This window comes from Gadus morhua, chromosome 8 (genome assembly GCF_902167405.1).
Source record: "Gadus morhua chromosome 8, gadMor3.0, whole genome shotgun sequence".
NCBI classification, from domain to species: domain Eukaryota; kingdom Metazoa; phylum Chordata; class Actinopteri; order Gadiformes; family Gadidae; genus Gadus; species Gadus morhua.
In genome coordinates, this window is record NC_044055.1 from 6,948,828 (window position 1) to 6,966,327 (window position 17,500).

The window sequence follows — 17,500 nt, forward strand, 5'->3', positions numbered from 1 at the left end:
TTTATTGATGAAGAATCCCTCCTGCAGACGTATTTGTGTTCAAACATATTCATGGATGAACCAATTGAAAAGAATCTAAGATAGCGAGAACGAGAAAAAAAAAATAAAAAAAAAAAATATATATATATATATATATATATATATATAATATATATATATATATATATATATGTATATATATATATATATATATTAGAGCTGTCAGTTAAACGCGTTATTAACGCCGTTAACGCAAACCAAATTTAACGGCGTTAAATTTTTTATCGCGCGATTAACGCAATTATTTTATACCAAAAAAATACACTTTTTTTTTTCTTTTTTTTTTTTTCCTTTGGCTCAAAACAAAGAAGCAGTAGCCTGACTGCTATGTTCAAATGACATTTGTTCAAAGCAGTCGTTTAATTGCACTATAGGCTCTTTTTTTGTATCGTCCTGTTTTGATCAGTGTATATGCCAATGTTGTTATCAATAAAAAATCATTTGCACAAGGCAAGCCGATGCACTTCACCATGTTGATAAGAGATTTAAAATGAGAAGAATTATGGGACAAAAAAATCAAGGGATATTTAGCACAGAAAAAGAATTTGCGATTAATCGCGATTAATTAGAGTTAACTATGACATTAATGCGATTAATCACGATTAAATATTTTAATCGCTTGACAGCTCTAATATATATATATATATATATATATATATATATATATATATATATATCAGTGGCGGCTGGTGGTTTTTAAAGTGAGGGAGGAAGGACTGCGCGCTTGGTTGCCATTGGCCTGCTTGCAATGTGGTATCACTGTAATTTGAATGCTGGTGGGCAGCATGTCTTTGAAATGGACTGTAAGGGCAGAAGGAAAGGATGCAAAGCCCATTACTCAAATCAGGCCTACTCTTGATTTGTAAAAGTAAATTAAAAAATCTGGGCCTATCATTGGGCCTATTTTTGACCTCAACGACTGGAGTTATTGGTTGTTATTCAGCTATGTTTATTTTCAGTTACAATTGTTTTAAGAAAAGACTCAAGATCAAAAGTGATGCCAATTAAAATGCATCATGCTCTGAATCATTCACCCTTTCCACAATACCAAACAGAACGTCAGTGTAAAAAAACTAGTAAAAGAACGAGAACATTATTTCAAACAACCTGATCTATAAGCATGGTGCACAGCAAGGAAAGTTGGATAGCAGCACCAACGTGATCTTGACGCACGTCGTGGCGGTTGGTTGCCCTATCAAGATTTTTCACATCAGTGAAACAATGAACAGCCCACATTGGAGATGTGCCATTATTCAAGAGCAAACAGGGCCAGCAATACAGTCGATTGTTAGTAATGATACCAGTAAGCCATGAGTACCTAGCAAACCATGTAGCACTCACAACACTGATGTTGCCATTACTTTTGGTGATATCGACTTTGGGAAGTGGTCTACCTTTTTCTTTGGTGGCTAACTTAGCACTTTAACTCAATGAATGGAATGCTTTGTGTAATAAAACTTGAACAATGCCCATTTCTTAGGTTTGCATCTTTTATCTTTTATATATGTATATGTATTTATATTATATATATATTATATTATATATTATATTTTATATTATATTTTATTCTTAATATTTGTGTATATATATCTGGAGTTCATGATTAAAATAATTTCCCCCTGGGATTATTAAAGCATTAATCAATCAATCAATCAATATTCAAAGGCATTAAAGAGGTCATATTTAACGGCATTCATTCATTACAGTAGTCTGGGCAATCTACCTTTTTTATTCTCAACACTGTTAAGGGAATCTTCCTCCCTCTCCTCAATGGAGAAGCCTCCACTGAATATATTCTCTTCCTCGTTCTCGCTCTATCTCGTTTCATACTGGGGTCCTGAGATTATAAATTCACACAAGATAAATGAGTTCTCTGAAAGCTAAGCAACATTCCACCTAGAGCTGTCAAGCGATTAAAATATTTAATCGTGATTAATCGCATTAATGTCATAGTTAACTCACGATTAATCGCAAATTATTTTTCTATGCTAAATATCCCTTGATTTTTTTGTCCCATAATTCTTCTCATTTTAATTATCTTATCAACATGGTGAAGTGCATCGGCTTGCCTTGTGCAAATGATTTTTTATTGATAACAACATTGGCATCTGATCAAAACAGGACGATACAAAAAAAGAGCCTATAGTGCAATTAAACGACTGCTTTGAACAAATGTCATTTGAACATAGCAGTCAGGCTACTGCTTCTATGTTTTGAGCCAAAGGAAAAAAAAAAAAAATCTTTTTTTTTTTTTTTTTTAAATAAAACAATTGCGTTAATCGCGCGATATTTTTTAACGCCGTTAAAATTGGTTTGCGTTAACGTCGTTAATAACGCGTTTAACTGACAGCTCTAATTCCACCTGTTTAAGGGTTTAGACAGAAGCCAAGTTAATAACAAAAGGCAGCAATGGGTGAATACAGAGAACAGAGACCACGTTTCGCTTTGCCGCCCTCATCCAGTTATGTGAGTATGGGTGGACATTATGCGAGTCCAGCCAGATCTTAGGAGACAGTACATTACACCGTCCACTGCTCCCTGCCTCTCTGTTCAGCTCACCTCGAGAGACTCCTTCCCATGGTCAGTGCAAGAGATGGTCTGAGAACCTGGTCAACACACAAAGAAACACAACAGAAAGACAACAGAAAGACAACCTCATTACACCTCATGTATGGCCTGCATTTCTACTGTTCTCGCATCTTCGTTTATATTTGTTCTGCCTAACTTGTATCGTAAAGTGTTGTCAGGATTCTAAAGGTGCCATTTCGTTAGCCTCATAGCATAATTCCCTAAGTCATATTTTGGCCAAATTGTAATATCTAGCTCTACTCTCCTAATGTTGCTGATTCACTCTGCCTCATTGGCTATATCTTAAGCGAATCAGAGGGCTTTTTACATTCCACAATCAATATATTTTTGACCTAAGCATTTTTTAAGCTAAAGACAAGATGAATCTTAAAATATGCCTGACGCAATTATGCTATGAGACTAATGATATGTTATAGTTTAAACTATTATAGTTTAAGCTATTATTATCATTCAATATGTTGTGGCTGCTTTCTTGTCAAGGGCAACACAAAAACAATCTTTGCAGTCGTTGTGTTTGTCCCCTCTGCATTCATGCCTCTGGTGCCATTGCATGGGTGAGTGTGATTGATTGTGCGGCGCGTGTGTGTGACATATGTGTACGTACTATTGGGCGTCTCTGTTTCGCTGATGGCTGACACAGCCTTCATGGCCGACTTCAGAGGCAGCTGAGCGCCGCTGGCCACTGGGCTGAAGGAGGTGGACTCCTCTGTGGAGATCTACACGGGAAAGAGGTTAACAGAGGAGGCCGGACGCGCGCGCAACTCGCATGCACGGATACGCATGCACTTATGTACCCACACACACACACACACACACACACACGTGCACACACACGCACACACACACACACGCGCACACACACGCACACACACACACACGCGCATGTATGCACTCAAGCACGCACACACAAAGGCATACAACCCACATACACACAAACTATACTTAGACACACACAAACATACACCCACACCCGCACACACACACACACACACCGCATGCAAACCGATAAAATTAAGAAAGTACGACAAACACTTGCACATGCACATACACGATGGCACAGGTAAAGGCACAGACGACAGAGAGACAGAGGACAGACGTGTCAATGTCGACGTCAACAAAGGACAAACGAAAAACCCAAAAAAAAATTGACGAAAAAGACCAAATCACACCGTGAGAGCTCACTCACCATGACGCCTTCCCAGATCCCCCCTCTGTGCCGTTACCTACTGCGGCCGCATGCTTGGCGCTGCGCATGCCCGGTCGTTGGCCAACCGGTAGCAGCCGGTCCCGACTCCCCCTGCCTCCCCCCCTCCCCTCCCCCCCCCCCCCCCCCCCTCCCCCCGTAGGACCCCTACACCTCTCACACCTGTTGGGCTCTCACCAGGAAACGGACCCCTTGGCAGGCGTTGGCGTCGGTGGGCGCGATGAGCGTGCCGCTGCTGCTGCTGGTGATGGCGGCGGTGGTGGTGGTGGTGGTGGTTGTGGCGGCGGCGGCGGCGGCGGGGGCGGCGGCCGCGTTGGTGATGCGGGCGTGGGGGTCGATGCACGGGGAGCTGGGGGTGCTGTCGGAGGCCAGGCTGGACAGGTGGTGGTGGTGCTGGGTGCCGTTGTCCTGGGCCAGCTGGCTGAGGTGGTCCAGGCGGCGCTGGCGGCCCAGCTGGATGGAGAGCAGCGACTGCAGCTGGATGCGCTCAATGGAGCCCAGCAGGATCATGGACTCTGGGGGAGGAGGAGGAGGAGGAGGAGGAAGAGGAGGAGGAGGAGGAGGAGGAGGAGGAGGAGGAGGAGGAGGAGGAGGCGGAAGAGGAGGAGGAGGAGGAGGAGGAGGAGGAGGAGGAGGAGGAGGGGGTGAGGAGGAGCAGGAGGAGGGGGAGGAGGAGGAGGAGGGGGAGGAGGAGGAGAAGGAGGAGGAGGAGGATGAGGAGGAGGTGAGGAGGAGCAGGAGGAGGGGGAGGAGGAGGAGGAGGAGGAGGAGGAGGAGGAGAAGGGTGTGTAGGAGGCAGTCATGGAGGAAAAAGAAGAGCAGATGGAAGAGGAGGAGTAGAAGGAGGAGGAGGCAGAGAAAGGAGGAGGAGAAGGAATAGGAAGAGGAGGAGATGGAGGGGGGGATGGAGGAGGACAAGGAGGAAGAGGAGGAGTAAACAAATGATTGGTTTCATCACAAAATTGTAATGATTATAATCACAATTAACCCAATCAACCTTTCATTAAACCCCAGCCAGAGACACCGACTCCTCCCCGACACAAAACAACCCCACCCAGACACACCCACCACCCCACCCAGACACACCCACCACCCCACCCAGACACACCCACCACCCCACCCAGACACACCCACCCCACCCCGACGCGGTGTTACCTTGCGACTCCACCAGCGCCAGCGTCTTGAGCTGGCTGGTCTGCACCACCTCCTGCAGGCCCCGGTAGGAGGAGGAGAGGGTGATGTAGCGCACCTCCCGGACCATGATGTCCTCCACCCGGATGTTGTACTTCCTGTGTCCGCCGCAGCGCAGGGGAGGGAAGGGGGGAGGGAGGGAGGGAGGGAGGGAGGGAGGGAGGGAGGGGGTGATAACAGGAAGACGTGTGAAGGAGGAGAGAAGAGGGGGAAGGAAGATTAGAGGATAAGTGCATAGAGGGATGGAACAGGTGTAGGGGGAGGGGGGAGAAGGGTGGTGGTGGTGGGGGTGGTGGTGATGGTGGGATTGGTAGTGGTGGGGGTGGGGGTGTGTGGCCACAAGAGCATGGAGGGTAATGAACAAACCCGGGAAGGAAGGATTGCTACGATAACAAAAACAGGCAAGCAAAGGAGGGGGGGGGGAGGGGGAGGGGGAGGGGGAGGGCAGATGGAAAGCACACGTCCGTGCGTGAAGGGGAAACGGAAAACACACACACGAGCGAGGAGAACAGAGGCAGAGCAGAGTGGATAAGCAAAACAAATGTTGGAGTCATCCGTCCGGTTGTCCCGACACAAGCAGCGTACATTCCAGCCATCCGTCGTCCCGTTGACCTTTTGACCTACAAGGCATTTCCATCCATCCAATCCTCTGCTCATCCATGTCGATAGGATGAACAAACATTGAATCTCTAAAAGATTCAATGTATAGGATGAACAAACATTGAATCTCTCTCTGTCTCGGTCTCTCTCTCACACTGTATGTCTCTCTCAGTCTTTCCCAATCTCTCTCTCGCACTCTCACATGATGACGGATGAACACTGTAACCAACATGTCTCTCTCGCTCTCTCTTTTGCTCTCTCTCTCTCTCTCCCTCCCTCCCTCCCTCCCTCCCTCCCTCCCTCCCTCCCTCTCTCTCTCTCTCTCCCCCCCCCCCCCTCCCTCCCTCCCTCCCTCCCTCCCTCCCTCCCTCCCTCCCTCCCCCTCTCTCTCTCTCTCTCTCTCTCTCTCTCTCTCTCTCTCTCTCTCTCTCTCTCTCTCTCTCTCTCTCTCTCTCTCTCTCTCTCTCTCTCTCTCTCTCTCTCTCTCTCCTCTCTCTCTCTCTCTCTCTCTCTCTCTCCCTCCCTCCCTCCCTCCCTCCCTCCCTCCCTCCCTCCCTCCCTCCCTGGTGCTTGCACTCACTCGTGGTGTCCCATGCCCAGCTCGGGCAGGTAGGGCAGCTTCTTGATGCGTATGATGGAGTCGTAGAGGGAGGGCTGCAGGGACTGGGCCACGGCGTTGGCCAGGATCACCGCGATCATCACGGGCAGGATGTGGGAGATCTGGCCCGTCAGCTCGAACACGATGACCGCCGTGGACACCGTGTGGGTGACGGCTCCGGAGAGGGCAGCGGCACCTGTACACATGGAGACATCGTCATGAAGGATCACTGAGCCTTTGAGGGGGGGGGCGGCATGAGGCTCAGGAGGTAGAGCGGGTCGGCTGGTAACCGGAAGGTTGCTAGTTCGATCCCCGGCTCCTCCTAGCATAGAGTCCCGAGGTGTCCCTGTCAGGGACTCCCTGAGCAACACACCTTAACTCAAACTGCTCCAGACGAGCTGGCTGTCACCTTGCATGGCTGACACCGCTGTCAGCTGTGAATGTGTCCACGTGGGGGTCATGGGAGGTATTGTAAAGTGCTTTATGTGGTCACCGGTTGGAAAAGCGCTGTATTAATGCGGTCCATTAGTCCATTATACCTGCGGACCAGGACATGTCACCATGTAGGACCACTCTGGTGTCTATATCTGTAGACCAGGAGACATCACCATGTATTATCACTGAGTCCTTTATACCTGTCCACGAGAGAAGATCATAGTGATTACTGTGTTGTGCTTTTATCCGTCATTTTCCTGTCTCGTTTTTTGTCCCATGGTTCATTTTGTTTCTCAGTCTCCACCTGTTTCTGGATTTCTCTTTGTGTATCCCCCTGACTCTCGCACACACTAGCAGCCACTGGTCACCCTGGCCGTGTGTGTGTGTCTAAACGTGTCAAGAACTGAAAGGCGGCATTCAGCATACTCTCTGCAGCCCAAACAACCCCCCCTTCATACCCTAACAGGATGTCTTTCAGCGTTAGCAGTCCCTGACGTCGTGTTCTGCTCACCGACGGGTCGCCGACTGAGGATTTTTAGATTTCACTTCAGCCCCAAAATGGAACGTTGGCATTAAGTGGAATCCATTTACGCCCGTCGTCTCCCATTATCTGGCATGAAATGACACCGGCTCCCTCACAGTCGCTCCGCCAGCCGTGGAGAAGTGGAAAATTGCTCAATTCTAATCCTCCTAAAACAGACTACGGGTCAACGTAGGAAATCCTGAATGACCGAAAATAAACAAACGTGCGTGAAGGAGAACCACTCAGATCTGGGTAGGCAGGTGGTTGTACGAGTCGTGTGGTGGTACGGCGTGCTGCTCACCCACTACAGCGTAGCCCCCCGGCACGATGGGGTACACCCGGCCGTCGGCGTGGATACCGTCGGGAAACATGGTTGCCATGACCTCCCCCACCAGTCTCCCGAAAGCCGCGCCTGCACACACAAACGGTTAGAGACGGGGAGACTTTGGATGTTTTTCATTCATCATAAAATGACTAAAACCCAAACATAATCGGACGATACATTCACAAGCCACAGTTGAACTGTATTTCTGTTATTTACCGATTAGGAACACAGGCATGAAGGCCCCGCAGGGAACGGGCATAGTGGTGGCGACCGCCGACATCCAGAACTTCAATCGGTGATTGAAGAGAAGGTGTGGGTGGGAGGGAGGGTGGGAGGGAGGGAGAGGGAGAGGGAGAGGGAGAGGGAGAGGGAGAGAGAGAGAGAGAGAGGGAGAGGGAGAGAGAGAGAGAGAGAGAGAGAGAGAGAGAGAGACATGTTGGTTACAGTGTACATCAGCCGACATCATGTGAGATTTGAAATGGTTCTTTCATGTTGTCCCATGCTGAGTAAATCCACAGTGTAAACGTACGGTTTACCCAACCCTGCCCTGGACGTTTACACCTCAATCACCTCTAACACCTAACACCTCAAACACAGGGCTCCCAATGGGCCTTCTTGGTGAGAGAGAGGGGGTGCGACACCAGCGCATGCTTCGGAGTGAGCGTTATCCGTTTCACCTGCATGGTTTTAGTAGTGAGAGGCGGGAAAGAGGGAAGGTCTTCCAAAAGAGGGAAATCTGTCTAAATCATTCAGCTATCGCTTTGTCGAATTTATCGCGTTTTAATATTATTTATTTTCCACGTCTTTATTACGAGAATCTCTCCCTAGCTGTAATTTTCCTTGTCATGTTCTTAATAATCTCACTCTGGGGAGTGTTAACTGGCGTACACAGCACTTAGGAAGCTTAAGGGAACGGAGGATGTGTTTAAACACAATTCATGACTCTAGCCTACAGTCTACAGAGATCCGGCGACCTCTTCGTGTGTTCCACCATCTTGGGGCCACCGTCATTACTGTGGGGGAGCCTCATAGTGATTAAGGCTCTGCAGCTGACAGTGACCGCAGCATGGGTAGTTGGGTTTGTCGGATATCGACGACCTTAGGCAATGGCCCCCATTCTCTTAACGTGTTGACATTAATCCTTTTAATAATGAAAACGGTCGTCAAGTTTTGACAGGTTTGTTTTCGTTTTTTTTACTTTTTGTGAATTTTATTTCTGTTTTGGGAGTTGCTTTAGTTATTTAATTCATTAACCAAAAAGGTCATGATTTTTGGTCTGTTTTGACGTTAACTCTTTGACGATGAATTTAGGTCAGTTGAAATAACTGGTTAAACTCTTACCTTGCACAATGTTTACATTTAGCTGTTCAACTTTTTTATGATTGGCAAGCTTTCAGCGACGTGCGTCTGCAAAGTTTTGTTTTTTAAATGTCTGTTTTCTGAAGGTGCCATATATGGAGGGAAATCTTAAAGTCATCAAAAGGAGGCAGCTGAGGACAGCACTTCCTGAACGCATAGACATCGTTTTTTTTAGGACATCTCGGAGGGAGAAGCCGACTTGTCTAAGCCGACTTGTCTACTCTCGGTACGTTCTGGGATTCCTGTTCAGCCATACCTTCATGATGATGAAGAGAATAAGCGTGATGAAGACGTTGACATGGGGGTGCTTCCAGCCGTGGGAGTGGCCGATGTACTCAAACTCCTCGGCCACGCCGTGGCGGCACCAGGTGCGGTTGTCGAACAGCGCCACCAGAGACTCGTGCTGGGTCAGCTACAGGGGGGGGGGGGGGGGGGGCACACAGATAGAGAGCTAGAGCTGCTTTTCAGGGAGATAGCGCAACGGTTTAGAGCTGCATTCACCACAACCGTCCCATTGGTTGAACAGAGGTCAATAGTGTCATGTCCGCCATTTATGTACAAACGTTAATTTGATTAAATTTCAATTTCAATAAAAATAATTTAAATTAAATTACATTACATTAGTATAGCCCTAAATCACAGGTACAGTCTCAGAGGGCTTAACTGGCCAAATATTAATGACAAAGAATGCTTTGTTCTGATAGGACATCACCCCGCCGGTCCACCTTTCACATCCAATCAGAGTTAAGAGTGGAATCGTATCGTCACACATGCGTCAGAGAGAGGTCATTCATTAAAATACTTTTGCTGGCACGTTTCACAAAATAACACTAAAATAAAATAAGAACTGCCATCGACACTGCGTGCATGCATTCAGTCCCCCAGCCAGCTGTCCATCCTACAGTGTCTCAGCGGTGGCTGAGGGTGAGAGTTAGTCGTCTGACCTGTCCGGCCATGAACTGTCCGAACCCCGGGGGGAAGGTGAGGGTGGAGATCAGCAGGGTGACCATGGCGGGGTACACCAGCCGCCTGACGGGGAGAGAGGGGCTGTAGGGTCATTAATGGGTCAGTTGATCACCATATATATGCATAGATATATATGTCCAGTATAGCTCTGGTCTCGTGTGTATAGATTTTCAGTCTATGTATTTTTGCGTGAACAAGAACACAGTTTTTGGTTTCAATAGTTTGATTGAGAAATGTGCCATATGTCATGTGTTATAAAGACTTTTATAAAGTGTGTCATATATATAGTTATATGGAAGACTATAAAGTGTGAGATATAGATTGTTATAGAGACTGGAATTTAGAGGGTTATAGAGTGTTATAAATAGTGTTTTACAGAGTGTAATAGAGACTCCAATTTAGTGTTTCTAGAATTTATAGCGACTGCTATAGAGAGTATTACAAAGAGTGTTATTTGGAGTGTTGTAAAGAGCGTTATTGAGACCGTTATAGAGAGTGTCATAGACACTTACTTTCTCAGCAGGAACTTGTTGATGGTCTTCTGCTTCCTCATGCATTCCACGATCAGTCGGTTCAGGTAGACGAACAGAGCACCGCCAAAACCACAGGCAATCCTACCAGCGAGAGCAGCACACACACACAGACACACACACACACACACACACACACACACACACGGACACACACACAAACACACAAATGGACACACACACACACACACACACACACACACACACACACACACACACACACACACACACACACACACACACACACACATGGACACACACAAACACACACACACACACACACACACACACACACACACACACACACACACACACACACACACACATACGCACACACACACACACCTTTAACTGTAACAGCCTTTGGAAATGGCCCAATGATTGAACAACAATGTGATCACCAACTGAAGAACTGTGTTTTGATTGCTGGCCAAGAAATGACTGAAACAAAGCTTTAGCGGACTGAACCAAAGCGATGATGGGATTTGGATTTGGATGGTCAGTGATAGTAGTAACTCACTGGCAGCTTTAGTCGCTGGCTGGCAGATAACCAATATGCTGTAAATTCACGTCTGCCTAATACTAAACAAGAGCGTGGGCGCATTAAGATTGCATTAGCCTACCCCTTGTTTCTCATGATTTATGAATGCAAACGTTTACCTCCCGTTAATCTAGCGGAAACCTCTAATTTGTTCACGTGAATGGAAACCCCAGTCGCATGACGTATAGTGTGTTTGTGTGTGTGTGCATGTGTCTGTGTGTCTGTGTTTAGATTATATATTTATATTTAGCTCATTTAGCTGACGCATTTATCCAAACGGACAACCATTCATACACACATTCACACTGACAACCACATATGGCAACACAGCTCGACGGGAGCAGTTAAGGCTAGGTGCCTTGCTCAGGGACACCTCGACAATCGGACGAGGAGCCGGGGATCGAACCAGCAACCCACTGGTTACTAGTCAATCCGCTGTACCTCATGAGCCTCCTGATGGTTAACAGTATGTATCATGTGCCGGCAGAGAGGGGGGGTCATACTCACCCGAGGACGGCGAAGGCTGGCAGCTCCTGGAGGTCAAAGGGGAAGTCGAGGCGGAAGCGTGTCTTGAAGAGGGCCGTGATGGTCTCTGAGGGGAGAGAAACCCAGGGAGTGGCTCCATAACGAACTACGAACTAACCTCTGATCGCACTTTCACAGGGAAAACAGCATTACATTATGAAGGACACGGGAAGTATGATACAGAAAGTAAAAAAGACTCAAATTATGCAACAAAATGTTTTACTAAAAAAATGTATATCATATAATTACGCAAAACCAATGCAACACAGCATAGATCCTAGAAGATATCCAGACAAAATAATAGAGCGTCCATGCAGAAAGTTATTGGCAATGGCGGAAAAAAAGTGCATGATGACATAACCCAAAAAAACAAATGAACTCATGGACAAATGACCGAAGCGGAAGTGGCACATACCTTCTTCCTGGTTCAGGACGGCCAGCACTCTGAAGATGAAGGCGCTGAAGGTCGCTGCGAAGAAGCCCCTCCAGTAGTTCCTCACCGCAAAGAAGGTGGAGGTGACCTCGATGCTGAACAGCACCCCTGCAGCGCACACACACGCATAGACACACACACACACACACGCACACACACACACACACACGCAAACACACACGCATGTACACACACACAAACACACACACGCACACACACGCAAACACACACACATATACACACACACAAACACACACACACACACACTCATGCACGCACGCACACGCACGCACACACACACGGAGGGCTTGGTGGTTAATCAGGGGCATAGAAGGGGGGGGGGGGGGGGGGGCATGTCTTTGGGGAACTGATTAGGTGTTTAGTATGTTGCCAGCCCCTGCTGCCACCAATTCACCTCTCCATCTGATCAGGGCCAATACACAATTGCCGCCTGTAGTGTGCACTACTTAAGTGCACTACTTAGGCTGTCACTGTTGTACTGTTGTAGTGTTGACCGAAACGTGAACGCACAAATCTGGTTAAACCCCAAACAGCGCACTAGCTAATAGGTAACGCAGGGTAAACCGAGTGTACAACTGATGCCCACCTATTGCCGCACTAAATCCCACAATGCAAAACAGTTTACACTGTCATCAGATACAGCCAATAGAGACATTTGTCCAAGGGGTCTTTAATCAAACGAGGTGTCGAGGGGTGACGCCTCACACTTGTCTGCTTGTTTACGCGACCGATACGCGTCACGTCGATAAATTTCCACCGTACAATTAGTGTTCGAGTTTCCAATACACTTATTCCCTAAATAGTGTACTACTGATCACTGTAGTGATCAGTATAAAGGGAATCAATGGTAAATGGACTGCATTTATACAGCGCTTTTCTGACCAGCGGCCACACAAACTATTTACAATATATTTTAACATTCAGCCCATTCATGGACACATTCACACACCGACGTCAACCACGCAGGGCGACAGCCAGCTCGTCGGGAGCAGGGGATCAAACTAGCAACCTTACGGTTACCAGCCAACCCAGTCTACCTCTTGAGCCAAATGCCGCCGCTAGGGGAATTAGGGGTTCAGGGAACAAGTGAGACTGTTCCAACTTAGCCCTGTACAATGCAGCGTGATAGTATTCCTCCAACGGTCTGTATACTGTAGCTTGATAGTACTCCTATAGCGGCCTTACCTCCGATGGGAGCCGCGAAGCAGCAGCCCACGCCCACCGCGCACGCCGCCGACAGCATCTCCGTGTTGCGCATCTCGTTCTGCGGGCAAACACAAGAGGCCCTCACAGGTCGAGACACGCACACATGAACACACGCACACTCGTGCAGTCACTCACACACACACGCACGCACTCGCAAACCCACAGAGCGGCGGGAAGGCAAACACAAATCGAATATCACACGTGAATACACAGGCGGGATGCAAACAAAGACAAACACACATTAATACAATATCACACATAAACGCACACACCTTAACACACACACACACACACACACACACACACACAGCAACGTGCAAATACAAAACACTTAGACACATACCGTGTACGTTCCAAAATAAGCCAATTGCCGGGAATTTGCAAAAGAAAGGATGAACTTGTTGCTTCTGGCGTGAGGTGACATTCCAAATGAAAATCAAAAGATTAAAAATCCACAACAACAACAACAACAACAATAACAACAACATGGGACATGGTGACAAGGAGCACAATGCTTGGATGACGAGCGGCCGTGTCCGGATGGAGAGCCTTAAACAAAAGAGCGGTGCTGATCGATATGGGCAGGGGGGGGGGGGAGGGGGGGGCTAATGGTGATGGAAGGCAGCGCGGATGACTTTGACTTGACTTAACGGGTGACCGCGGGAGACAAAGCCCGGAGGTAACACAGACAGGTTGGACGGCGTCCCTCCGTCCATCACTGCGGCGATGATGGCCGGCATGGATTATTCATGGAGATGGGATTGGTTAAGAAAGTCCCCGTGTGAGTCATGTGATCGTACCTTGTTTCCCTCAAAGGGCTCTTCCTTGAGCAGTGGAGTGGAAAAACACAGAGGTGGGGCGTAAGTGCACTGCTCACACACAAACCACACACACGCACGCGTCTGTTGGTGTGAAGAGATCCAATTTATTTTTTCCAATTCGCACACATTTTATGGACATGCAATAAAGATGAAAGATGCAATAAAGATGAATTCAGGATTCGACGATGTACTGAATTAGTGTTGAGTGTTTTTGTTGAATGTCCACACGGAACCCATTCTCTGTAAAGAATTGAATCTCGGTGATTTACAGTAGCTGAGATTTCTCAATCCCTTCTTCCTCTACTCGTCCTCCTCCTCCTCCTTCTTCGTCCATAATGGGCCTTTGCTGTCGGGCTTGGTGCGTGGAGGAAGGGCTCTTCTGGTGAAAGGGCAGCTAAGATTCATTCAGCCCGTGATATGACGTGGGTGTGTGGGTGGGTGTTAGCGGGGAGGGGTGACGAGTGCCTCCTAAAGAACAGCACAACGTCAAATAAACAGGTACCGGTTCCATCATAGCAGAGAGAAATTGATGTGTGTACACTGGCTGCATGTTTTTCATCCTGACCTTTCCTGTGTGTTCCTCTACAGCTGTGTGTGTGTGTGTGTGTGTGTGTGTGTGCGTAGGTGCATCTGTCTTCGAGGGAGTTTGTGTTTGTATGGTTTCGTGTGTGTGTCAGTTGGTGTGTGCATGCATCAGAGTGGGTGTGTACATACACCTGTGTGTGTACATGCACGGGTGTGTTTGTACATGCACGGGTGTGTGTGTGTGTGTGTGTGGCATGTGTGTGTGCGTGTACATACACGTGTGTGTGTGTGTGTATCTAAGTATGTGTGTGTGTTTGTGTAAATCTGAGTGTGTTTGTACCTGCAGCAGTGTGTGTGTGTGTGTGACTGTTACTTTTCATTGTGACTGTGTTCATGACTGTGTCGATGCAGCAGTGTGCGTGTGTGTCTGACTGTGTCTTTCATGCAGCAGTGTGCGTGCACATGCAGCAGTGTGTGTACCGCACACGTCCGTGTGTCTCGGCAGCTCGCTCACCATGTAGGTCCCTCCAAACAGAGCCACCATGAATTTGCTCAGGAGCGCGGCACATAGGCTGGCGACGTGAACGAACGGGCCCTGAGAGAGAGAGAGAAAGCGGGGGAAGAACACGAGAGTAAGACGTGGCAGAAGGTCTGAACAGAGTCCTCCGGAAAAGATATGAACGCGAACAGAAGGGACGGCGTTTGGCATTTGCGGCCGTCCCGGGTTTTTTAATGGAAACCTTGACAACGGGTTTGACGTAACAAACTGGCGCTGACATGCTGGGAATATGTGTTAGCCGTTTAAACTCCATGTTTAAACGGACACACCTCGCTTCACTCCGACAGCCAGAACACTGGCAGAGGTAATAAAATAAAATGGGGAAACTTGTCAGGCATCACTTTAATCCTCTAGCAGCGCCTTGAAGAGTGAAGGCTCAGCTAGGCTCCCATGTCGTCGCAACGCAATGACCACTCAGACGCTCCGCGCAGTCGTAAACCTGCTTTGGTTCTGCGTCGGGGTTTAGTGAGCGGCCCAATCACAGCCCTTGCTGCCACGTCACCTCGACGCTAGGTTACAATTTTTGGCCCTCGTGGTGGACACAAGGAGGGTCCGCGAGGACGCAATGGGTCCGTGAACCCCCTTGCGTTGCGTCGACGTTGAACCTCTAACGAGGCCTTAAGAACGAGGGGTTTCCCACCTCCTTGCCCAGGGGCATGCCGCTGCCCAGGGCACACGTCAGACCGATGACCTTGGCCACAAACGTCTTGAAGGTGAGGTACTCCTTCAGCACCACGCCTCTTAGGATGGTCTTCATTTCAGGGATGCCCGAACCTAGAGAGAGAAAGGGAGGAAGGGAGGAAGGGGAGGAGCCAAGAGAACAAAGAACACATCACGGAGCCGTGAGACGGAGCGTTTGGGCAGCGGTCAATAAAACAAGAACGGGATGAAAGGAGGGAAAGGAGAGAGGGGACAAGAAGGCACTGGGGCGAGGAATGAATATTCGTTAAGCCCTCTGCGCGCCATGTGGCATCTTGATTTAGTACTCTTTGTTTCCCCCAAGGTCATCGATCTCATGCACGCTCCGATCCATTAGTGACCTCAGCGGAGACGCCCCGGTCTGTGAAGGCTTTACAGTTCATTATGGGGAGGGATTTACATTATCCAAGCATGCACATGTATGCATGCGTTACCAATTACGCCTGCACATAAATATGCATGAAACGTCAACGAAATCTGTGCGTGTGCGAATGTGTGCGAGCGTGTGAGTGTGCGTGTGTGTGTGTGTGTGTGTGTGTGTGTGTGTGTGTGTGTGTGTGTGTGTGTGTGTGTGTGTGTGTGTGTGTGTGTGCGTGCGTGTGTGTCTTACCCACAGCCTGTGGAGACAGTATCTGTGTAAATCCCGCTGAGAATGTGATGAGCACTACAGGGTAGGTGACCCAGGCTATGTACTGGAGGAGCATGTTGCTGTCCAGACCGCTGTACATCCACTTCTGTGCTACACACACACACACACAGACACAGACACACGAACACACACACACACACACACACACACACACACACACACACACACACACACACACACACACACACACACACACACACACACACACACACACACACACACGATATGAGTATAATTAACTATACCATTATAAATATATGTATATTATTATCATTATTATTACAACAATTCTTTGACTCAAGCTTATGAATTGGTTTGAGAATCATTAAATACACTCATCCTATGTTATCTTAGTTATCATCTTCTCCCTTGTTTTTTTTCCTATCTTTTATTTTATGGTTCACTATCACATAGTCAATAAGCTAATATTACATTTTTCAACCGGCCTCTCTTGCCATGGCGAAACCCGCATAATCTTCAGGAAGTGCACGTTTCATTAAAATCCTGCTTCAGCAAAGACCAAGCTGTCCGTTGAGGTTTGATATGAATGTTTAGCGTTCAGTCGTGCAGAGCATTCATTTCCATCTCTACCACCACCGCTTAACAGTTCAAACGAATAACATGTGCACCACTCACTCCCACCCACAGTTACTCAAACACCATTAAAACACTGATGAGCGGGTCGTTATGAAATGTTAGTTTGAAGCATTGTGTAGCCTTTTATCCTAGCTATCTTTGTTGTATACGGGGAAAGGGTTAGCGTAACGACTGTTGGTGCTTGGCTTTTTGTTCTATGAACATCCATACAGTACCGATAGCGATATATTGCTGTTTCTCCTTCTCCTGACAAATGTACTTATTGTAGGTCGCTTTGGATAAAAGCATCTGCTAAATGCCCTGAATGTAAAGGAAGGAACGATGATGAGTACAGCTCCACCCCTCACCCTCTGCGTCTCACTTCCCCCCCCCCCCCCCTCTGACCTTTAGCCCCCCTGGACCCATGTGACTCGGTCCTACCTTCCTGGCAGAAGGCGATGGCGTAGTCCATGACCCAGCTGACCAGCGCCATCAGGAGTCCCAGCAGGATCAGGAAGATCCAGTCCTCGCCCACCCGTGAGATTAGGAACTTCTGGCAGCGGGACGCGCACACTGAAGAGGGGGG

At 47.9% G+C, this 17,500-nt stretch overlaps 1 protein-coding gene across 2 annotated transcripts in view; it reads right to left on the reverse strand.

The window, feature by feature from the left end:
* clcn2a (chloride channel, voltage-sensitive 2a) overlaps nt 1-17,500 on the reverse strand; it is a 42,509-nt gene that overhangs the window by 5,134 nt on the left and 19,875 nt on the right. The window contains exons 3-20 of one of the 2 annotated variants that reach the window (XM_030363027.1): nt 17,356-17,487; nt 16,300-16,428; nt 15,631-15,764; nt 14,946-15,026; nt 13,886-13,909; nt 13,065-13,143; nt 11,841-11,966; nt 11,408-11,492; nt 10,342-10,443; nt 9,808-9,910; nt 9,120-9,275; nt 7,721-7,790; nt 7,481-7,591; nt 6,204-6,417; nt 4,988-5,121; nt 3,995-4,347; nt 3,233-3,344; nt 2,599-2,645 (exon numbers count right to left, since the gene is read on the reverse strand). In XM_030363027.1, the coding sequence (XP_030218887.1) occupies nt 2,599-2,645; nt 3,233-3,344; nt 3,995-4,347; nt 4,988-5,121; nt 6,204-6,417; nt 7,481-7,591; nt 7,721-7,790; nt 9,120-9,275; nt 9,808-9,910; nt 10,342-10,443; nt 11,408-11,492; nt 11,841-11,966; nt 13,065-13,143; nt 13,886-13,909; nt 14,946-15,026; nt 15,631-15,764; nt 16,300-16,428; nt 17,356-17,487 (2,192 nt within the window). Of the gene's footprint in view, nt 1-2,598; nt 2,646-3,232; nt 3,345-3,994; nt 4,348-4,987; nt 5,122-6,203; nt 6,418-7,480; nt 7,592-7,720; nt 7,791-9,119; nt 9,276-9,807; nt 9,911-10,341; nt 10,444-11,407; nt 11,493-11,840; nt 11,967-13,064; nt 13,144-13,885; nt 13,912-14,945; nt 15,027-15,630; nt 15,765-16,299; nt 16,429-17,355; nt 17,488-17,500 lie in introns of those variants that run through there. The other variant, XM_030363026.1, reaches the window with a different exon arrangement.